At 44.4% G+C, this 10,000-nt stretch overlaps 1 protein-coding gene across 1 annotated transcript in view; it reads left to right on the top strand.

Moving 5' to 3' along the window:
- The window catches only part of itpr3 (inositol 1,4,5-trisphosphate receptor, type 3), a gene marked incomplete at its 5' end in the record, with an annotated part of 142,829 nt that overhangs the window by 122,672 nt on the left and 10,157 nt on the right, over positions 1 to 10,000 (top strand). Inside the window, 5 exons of the mRNA XM_080734091.1 lie at positions 779 to 898; positions 1,373 to 1,545; positions 2,224 to 2,388; positions 5,604 to 5,787; positions 7,000 to 7,107. Of these exons, the coding sequence (XP_080590217.1) occupies positions 779 to 898; positions 1,373 to 1,545; positions 2,224 to 2,388; positions 5,604 to 5,787; positions 7,000 to 7,107 (750 nt within the window). The remainder of the gene's footprint in view (positions 1 to 778; positions 899 to 1,372; positions 1,546 to 2,223; positions 2,389 to 5,603; positions 5,788 to 6,999; positions 7,108 to 10,000) is intronic.

Raw genomic sequence — 10,000 nt, 5'->3', positions numbered from 1 at the left:
TAATTTGTCGTGCCGAGAATGTTAGAGAGGCAGGGGCTGAAATTTCTAAAAGGGCCTTTTGGTGAAAATATAGAAAATAGCAGACCTCCAAGCTCACAACACATCGCAGCGCGATGCGTTGGGAGCTTGGAGGTCTGCTATTTTCCGTGCTTAATACCACACTGAACTAAGTATAATCAAGTGCATACTGGAGATGGCATACGGCATGGATTTTTACACAGAGAGGGCAATTCTTTCAACATAAGATGCTGCATTCAAGTTCAGGAGAGTTTGGACAAGGCAATTCTCTTGATTGCCGCCTTCAGGGAGTGAGTCTGTAGTTCTAATGGAAGCTAGGGAGTGAGTCTGTAGTTATAAGTGCGACAGGGAGTTTATTACACAGCTTTGGGGCCAGGAGAGCAAATTGTCAAGGACGAGTGGATTTTTGTCCTGGGGTTTTTATCGAGGGTGCTGTCAGCATCCCTGTGTTGGCTGAACTGAGTGAACGGGTGGGGTTGTAGGGGTTGATCAGGTTTTGGAGGTATGGAGGAGGCGGTACAATAAGCATGTCACACAGTCCTCTACAGCTATAAGTAACAGCGTCTCCGCCATATGACGGCTGCAGAGACTGCACTATTAATACTTTGCTAGCCTTTTCTGGCAAAGTATAAAATAAAAGTAGAAAAGTCCATGCAATATTGCAATTTGTAACACTCACCAAACTATACCTCTGAGTTTGTCTGTGCGTGCGTGCATACGTGTGTGCGTGTGTGTGCGTGTGTGTGTGTGTTGTGTCCAGGTATGCCAGTGCTGTATTGGTTCTCTGGTAGGATGACTCTGTGGGGTTCCATCTCCTTCAACCTGGCTGTGTTCATCAACCTGATCATCGCCTTCTTCTACCCATACAACTCTGGACAAGGTAACTAGTTACTAACTAGACTAGTCCTTCTACCCATACAACTCTGGACAAGGTAACTAGTTACTAACTAGACTAGTCCTTCTACCCATACAACTCTGGACAAGGTAACTAGTTACTAACTAGACTAGTCCTTCTACCCATACAACTCTGGACAAGGTAACTAGTTATTAACTAGACTAGTCCTTCTACCCATACAACTCTGGACAAGGTAACTAGTTATTAACTAGACTAGTCCTTCTACCCTTACAACTCTGGACAAGGTAACTAGACTATTTACTACTACTACTGCTAGTCAGGAGGAGCTGGGGATTGAACCCGTAACCTTCTGATTCCAAAGTGGCTGCTCTACCTCCTGCTCTACCACAATTGACACTTATTAGCCTTTACCCCCCATGTGAACATTGGGTTAGGGTTAGTATTGGGGAACCCTGCTGTAATGTATGATCTCTCTCTCCTGTCCTGTGCTCCCTGTAGGAGCCATAGATGACTCCATGCTGCTGATGTTGTTCTGGGTGCTGGCCGGTCTGCCGGTGCTGGGTCTGTTCTCTCAGCGCTACGGCCTCAGACCGCTCACTGTGGCCCTGATCCTCAGATCCATCTACCACCTGGGCATAGGGAACACCCTGATACTGCTGGGAACGCTTAATGTAAGAACACCCATAGGAAACACCCTGATACTGCTGGGAACGCTTAATGTAAGAACACCTATAATACCATAGGAAACACTTTATTACTGGGAACATTTAATGTAAGAACACTCTCTTAGTTACGGACTCATAACTATCAGTTTCCAACATTCCTGTCGGAAAGATTTGCGTCATAGTCTACGATATGTTTATTAACAAACCGGTGTGATTCCTAGCTACACTATGGATTCCAAATGCACAAAAAGAAAGAAATAACCGAGGAAAACTGAGAATGCAATAGTTTGTGGACAGAGTTGTTTGTTTGCACTGCCAATGTGTTTTATCTGCTGTGAGAAGTCAAATGAACAAATCAAATGACAAAAAAGTTGGTCATATTATATTGAAATGGAAATAAAACTCAAAGCACCAAATAACGCACTGCGGAGTCATGTGGTGTGCCAAGTGATCCTGTTGCATGGAATATTTTGACAAAAACATAGGTCTATTTGATGAATACTCATTTACATGTATTTGATAGGCTAATATATAAATAGTCTGTGTTGCCTACATGTCTCCCTGCAGCTGATAAACAAGTAAAGGTGGTGTTCTATAGATAAACTCCATTTCCCATGTCTCCCTGCAGCTGATAAACAAGGTGGTATTCTATAGATAAACTACATTTCCCATGTCTCCCTGCAGCTGATAAACAAGGTGGTGTTCGTGGTGAGCTTTGTGGGGAACAATGGGAAGTTCATCCTGGGCTACAAGGCCATGCTGATGGATGTGGAGCTGCTCTACCACCTGGCCTACGTCCTCACCTCCACCCTGGGGCTGTGTGTGCACGAGCTGTTCTACAGCATACTGGTACACACACACACACACACACACCTCCACCCTGGGGCTGTGTGTGCACGAGCTGTTCTACAGCATACTGGTACACACACACACACACACACACACACACACCTCCACCCTGGGGCTGTGTGTGCACGAGCTGTTCTACAGCATACTGGTACACACACACACACACACACACACACACACCTCCACCCTGGGGCTGTGTGTGCACGAGCTGTTCTACAGCATACTGGTACACGCACACACACACACACACACACACACACACACACACACACACACACACACACACACACACACACACACACACACACACACACACACACCTCCACCCTGGGCCTGTGTGTGCACGAGCTGTTCTACAGCATACTGGTACACACACACACACACACACACACACACACACACACACACACACACACACACACACACACACACACACACACACCTCCACCCTGGGCCTGTGTGTGCACGAGCTGTTCTACAGCATACTGGTACACACACACACACACACACACACACAGTTTACAGTTTACAGTTTAGGCATTTAGCAGACGCTTTTAATCCAAAGCGACTTACAATAAGCAGGTACAACATCACAATAATATACAAGATAATAGGTCAGTACATTAACAGCAATATAACAATGTAAATGGATATCTATCTAAAGAAAAACACAATATAATCAAGTTCTAAAGAAACCTAAAAACACAAATGTTAACTAGCTTCACACACACACACACACACACACACACACACACACACACACCTCCACCCTGGGGCTGTGTGTGCACGAGCTGTTCTACAGCATACTGGTACACGCACACACGCACGCCTGCACAGACACACACACGCACACACAGACGCAAGCACACAGAAAACCAGGGGTGGACTGGGCATATGGCCGGTGGGCCAACTATACAAGTGGGCCTGACACCATTTTAGGATAGTTACAGTCATTTTTAGGCTGGGCGGCCACCAAGTGGAGAGGAGCCAATCCTTCTGTAGCACCGGCCCACAGAGCAGAGACCTCACATGATTCGCCCACTGACTTCACAACATATACTATAAATGTAAGACCGAATGCATCAAGAACACACATACACATTATTTCCCCTGAGGATTCCTTGTGACTTGCGTCAGCTCAACCACACTTGCAATTTCCCAGAATTGCACCTTTCTATAGTTCTATACGCTGTTGTTGTATGGGCACAAAGATCTACCCAACAGACACTCCAACATACTGTATATGGGCACAAAGATCTACCCAACAAGCACTCCAACATGTATGGGCACAAAGATCTACCCAACAGACACTCCAACATACTGTATATGGGCACAAAGATCTACCCAACAAGCACTCCAACATGTATGGGCACAAAGATCTACCCAACAGACACTCCAACATGTATGGGCACAAAGATCTACCCAACAGACACTCCAACATACTGTATATGGGCACAAAGATCTACCCAACAGACACTCCACCATGTATGGGCACAAAGATCTACCCAACAGACACTCCACCATGTATGGGCACAAAGATCTACCCAACAGACACTCCACCATGTATGGGCACAAAGATCTACCCAACAGACACTCCACCATGTATGGGCACAAAGATCTACCCAACAGACACTCCACCATGTATGGGCACAAAGATCTACCCAACAGACACTCCACCATATATGGGCACAAAGATCTACCCAACAGACACTCCACCATATATGGGCACAAAGATCTACCCAACAGACACTCCACCATGTATGGGCACAAAGATCTACCCAACAGACACTCCACCATGTATGGGCACAAAGATCTACCCAACAGACACTCCACCATGTATGGGCACAAAGATCTACCCAACAGACACTCCACCATATATGGGCACAAAGATCTACCCAACAGACACTCCACCATGTATGGGCACAAAGATCTACCCAACAGACACTCCACCATATATGGGCACAAAGATCTACCCAACAGACACTCCACCATATATGGGCACAAAGATCTACCCAACAGACACTCCACCATATATGGGCACAAAGATCTACCCAACAGACACTCCACCATGTATGGGCACAAAGATCTACCCAACAGACACTCCACCATATATGGGCACAAAGATCTACCCAACAGACACTCCACCATATATGGGCACAAAGATCTACCCAACAGACACTCCACCATATATGGGCACAAAGATCTACCCAACAGACACTCCACCATGTATGGGCACAAAGATCTACCCAACAGACACTCCACCATATATGGGCACAAAGATCTACCCAACAGACACTCCACCATATATGGGCATAAAGATCTGCCCAACAGACACTCCAACATTACTTCTGAGACTCTTACATTTTATATACTTTCACACGTGTTGGTGATGATGTCACCAAGAACGCTGCTCCTCATTGGCTAAGGGCCCTGCCTTTGTACTGTCCGTCGTTTTTTTGAGGAGAATAACCTTGGTCTATAAAGTTTTGGTATAACATACTGGTCTCGCCTTTCAGCGAGCCCACAATTATATGTACAAATGCTAAAATATATATACTGTATATATATATCTTAACCCATTTAGGCCTAGAATTATTGAATGCTTTAACCAGTGAAAAATAGCAGATATACAAGCTCACAGCGCGGCACAGAGTGCCGCGCTGTGAGCTTGTAGATCTGCTATTTTTGAAAAAGTCGTGAAAATGTGTGCAGATCTTTGAATGTATGTATTTTTAAAGCGAACGTTTGTAACTCAAATTTTGCTTCTGGGGTGGTCCCTGGAACTAGATATTTTGAGATGGGGGTCCGCGGCCAAATACATATCATTTTGGGGGTCCTTCACATGAAAAGGTTTGAGAACCACTGACATAGTAGTCTCTCAAGAACAGACTAACTGAGCTCCAGTTGAAGTGAAAAGGACCTTTTCTTTGACGATGGCTGGCCAGATTGCTGACATAGAAACATCAAAAACATTCAAAAAACCTTAGAAGGATTCAAAAGACACTTATAGAATCGGGTAAAAAATCTAATTTTCATGTAAAAAAAAAAAAATAGCAGATAGTGCCACGCTGTGAGCTTCTACTGTATACCTGCTATTTTTCACTGGTTAATTCAATAATTCTAGGCCTAAATAATCTTTCTCCCTCCCCATTTATTTCTCTCTCTCTCTCTCTGTGTGTCTCTCTCTCTCTCTCTCTCTCTCTCTCTGTCTCTAGTTGTTTGACCTGATCTATCGCGAGGAGACCCTGTTCAACGTGATAAAGAGTGTGACCCGTAACGGACGCTCCATCCTGCTGACCGCTCTGCTGGCTCTCATCCTGGTCTACCTGTTCTCCATCGTGGGCTTCCTGTGTCTGAAGGACGACTTCATCATGGAGGTGGACCTGCTGGCCCCCCCAGGTAACCTCTGAACTTTGACCCCCTGTCTGCCAAGCCCCACTCCTTCATTTGAAGCAGCTGACTCCAGTGCGCAGGCTGTTCAGTAGGGTTGATTGCCCGGCGCGGCAGGTCCTCTCCTTCAACACCATCTCCCAGGTCCCAGATGTAGAGCTGGATACGGGACGGCCCGGCAGACTCCCAAGATGGTGCCGCCTGTGCACTTGTGGACAGGTCCATCTCTGGTGCCGCCTTGTTGTAAGGGTGGCGGAGTCTCGGTCTCAATGATACGAAACGATACAATTCCATTTTTTTAATTCGATATAGTAACTATTTAGCAAAGACATTAAATATGTGTGAAATGTGTCAATAGTGCAGGTTTTTAAGGGAAAATGTATTATGATGGATATAAATAAGTAAACACTGTGATTCTCTAGCACATATGGACAAACCCACCTTGACATGAACACAGAGATTACACATATTTATCGACAGACCAAGAGTAGCTGTATGGAATGGAATTAGTAAAAACAAGTAATTAGACCACGATTCGATACCGATTATCTGCATTGTAAAACGATACGATACAAAACGGTAGGATATTTTGCTTTTGCATATCGATATAGTAGATCATTGCAAATTAAAATCGATTTTTCGATTCAGGTGCAGCTGTTGTTGTCAGGGGCGTCACACCAAATTCTGGGCCCTGGGTACAAGGTTTCACTGCGGGCCCCCCATGAACGTTAACTATTGAAAAATAGCAGATATACAAGCTCACAGCGCGGCACCGAGTGCCGCGCTGCAAGCTTGTAGATCTGCTATTTTTGAAAAAAATTGAAAATGTGTGCAAGAAACACATGTTTCCATGTCACTGATGCTCAAACTTTTTCATGTGAAGGACCCCCAAAATGATATGAATTTGGCCACGGACCCCCATCTCAAAAATATTTAGTTCCAGGGACCACCCCCGGAAGCACAATTTGAGTTACAAATGTTCGCTTAAAAAATACATATTCAAAGATTTGCACACATTTTCACGACTTTTCAAAAATAGCAGATCTACAAGCTCGCAGCGCGGCACTCGGTGCCGCGCTGTGAGCTTGTAGATCTGCTATTTTTCCATAGCTAAAGTTACTAGGGCCCCATCACCACCTTGGGCCCTGGTAACTCAGTCCCACTTTCCTACCCCTTGTGACGCCCCTGGTTGTTGTTGTTGTTGTTGTTGTTGTTGTCCAGCTTCAGGTCAGAGTGAAGCCTCACAGGACTTCATGAACTCCTGCTCTGCAGACGGAGTCAGCTGCACCGCAGAGACCACTGCAGTGACACCTAGTGGCGAGGAGGAGGGTACGATGCACCTAGTTTGCTACTTAGTTAATTGGGTTTAGCTGTATAGTACTGTACAGTTAGCTGTATAAAGAGTTACCAGCAAGCACGGTCAGGACCTGGACCAATCAGTGACGTCTCGATTAAACCAGATCAAGTCAAACCATGACTAGTCAGATCTGGCCTAGAATATCACTTGATTTCAACCAACGTAAATCCTGCCCACGAAAACGGACGTCCTGGGTTAATCAGAGAGGGTCCGATCGAGGCCAGATAAATATCATAACTAGTTCAGATATGTCCCAGAATATAACCTTTTATGCTCATATTTCAAGTAACATTACAAACAATAACATTAATCCTATAGTCCATTTGAAGTCCTGGTAATGACGTCAAGATCATCCCCGTATGGGCTGTGATCTGGCCTGGTTCTGAACGTCACCAGAGTCACCAGAGGACGTTATCATAAGGTCATCGTGACGTCACCTAACTAATTAGTTTGGTTTGGTAGTGTGAAGTCTGTTAAATAGTTACGTTTAGCTGTACGATAGTGTACAGTCGGTCGGTCAGTCAGGCAGTCAGTTAGTTAGTTAGTTACTTACTTAGTTAAGTTTACCGTTATCAAAGTACAGTCAGTCAGTCAGCCACCTGCAAGTGCTCTTTCAGAGCGGGTTAGGGTTAGGAGGGTTTGAAGGAGGGTAAGGAGTCACACCTTTGTATGACTGTTGGTAGGGCGTTCCACATTTTGGTGGCATAGCAGTAGAACAAATGTAGACCCTTAATTCAGAAAGAGAGAGAAACCAGGTGCTCGTCAGAGGATATAATAGTAAAACCGAGTATAATGGTGCTCTTGGATCGACGGGATCAAGTCATCAAAAAAGAAAAAAGTGATCCAGGCACTCGGGTTTAGTGGGGCACGGTGGCATAGTGGTTAGCGCTTCGTCTCACAGCTAGAAGGTCCTGGGTTCGATTCCCGCCGGGGGATGCTGTGGGTGCTGGGGGCGTGTTTCTCCCTCCGCGTCATCAGCGCCCACACCCTAGGTGGGGTCGGCGATAGGGCCTTTCTGTGTGGAGTTTGCATGTTCTCCCCGTGTCTCCTAGGGTTGATACCCTCACAAAAACATGCAGTAATCCTGGTCTCAATAATGCCTCCCCCTGGCCAGCTGGGGCGCTTTGATGGAGGGGAAAGGAACTGGTTGGAATAACGTGTTCCTTCCACGCGCTACGTCCATCCCGGGGAAATCCCCCCTGTCAGGTGAAAAGAAACAACTTGGACTACTCATGCATTGAAGGAAGCATGAGGTCAGTCCGTTGTCTCCCCAGGCTGGCAGAGGGAGAGCAGAGCCCAGGATTACAAAGGCAATTGGCACTGGGTGAAAAATGGGTTGCAAAATCGTGGGATAAAAATTAGTTTGAGTTGTTTGGGTAAACTGTTTACAAATATACTAAATACAAGACTGACTAACTTCTGTGAGAATAGCTCTATCCTAAGTGAAAATCAGGCAGGATTCAGGAAAAACTACTCTACTACTGATCATATTTTTGTTCTGAAGCACATCATTGATCTAGTATGCTTTAAAAAGAAGAGACTATTCTGTACCTTTATAGATTACAGCAAGGCATTTGACACAGTTTGGAGGGATGCCCTCTGGTATAAAATGTCAAAAGTAGGTATTAAGGGTAAATTTATGGAAGTTGTAAGGAATATGTACGAAAATGTTAAATCATGTGTTTTTGTGAATGGCATAAAGTCAGAGTTCTTTGTAAGTCTAGCAGGAGTCAGGCAGGGAGAAAATCTGTCGCCATTACTGTTTTCGTTATTTATTAATGATTTAGAGGATTACCTTATACGCAATGGCTGCCAGTCCATCAAGTTTGATGATGCAACTATTGACAGCTACTTCCAGCTTATGTTACTGCTGTACGCAGACGACACGATTGTCATGTCTAATACAAAGGAGGGACTACAGAAGGCAATAGATCAGATGTGTGGTTTCTGTGAAAAGTGGAAATTGAAAATTAATAGTGAAAAAACAAAGGTGACAGTTTTTGGAAACAGAAAAGCTGACACCAGAAATTTGAAGTTTGACTGTAATGGAGAAAATGTAGAGGTTGTCCATAGTTTTAAATATCTTGGAGTCACCATGAACTATAATGGTTCATTTAAGATTGCTATTGAAGAGTTGAACAAGCAGGCCTCACGTGCCATGTACTCCCTCCTCAGTAAATGTAGAACCTTTAATCTACCAGTAAATGTTGCATTAGACCTCTTCGACAAGCTGGTTTCGCCAGTTATGTTGTACGCCTGTGAAGTTTGGGGGTTTGAAAAAATTGAAAGATTAGAAAAGTTACATCTTAAATTCCTCAAATACATTTTAAAAGTAAAAACAAATACCTGTAGTAACATGGTATATGGAGAGCTGGGGAGATACCCAATTAGTATTTCAGCTAAAATAAGACTTATCGGCTACTGGGCCAGGCTGATTGAAGGTAAAGAGAGTAAACTGAGCAGAATAATGTACAACTGTCTGCTTAACCTGTTTAATACAGGCGTATATGCTTCACCATGGGTCTCACAGGTCAAGCGGATACTGGATGACTGTGGTTTGTCCTATATCTGGCTGGCCCAGAAATGCAACCTTAATTGGTTGAAACTAACGGTCGAACAAAGGATGAAAGATCAGTTTTTGCAAAAGTGGAAAAGTGAACTTAACAGCATGACATCATGTGACATTTATGTAGAGTTTAAACAAGAGTTTAAACTGGAAAAATACCTGCTGTGCGAAAATCCTAACTATCGACGGGCCATTTGTAATTTCAGATTAAATAACACAAGAATACCAAAGGTTACTGGCAGATATAAAGGGTTGGAAAGAAGCCAGAGGTTTTGTAATTTGTGTAATGACAACAGAGT

The sequence above is a fragment of the Nannobrachium achirus genome (genome assembly GCF_963921795.1).
Source record: "Nannobrachium achirus genome assembly, chromosome: 9".
NCBI lineage: Eukaryota > Metazoa > Chordata > Actinopteri > Myctophiformes > Myctophidae > Nannobrachium > Nannobrachium achirus.
The sequence above is the reverse complement of the archived record's forward strand: the minus strand, read 5'-3'. Positions and strand labels throughout refer to the sequence as shown.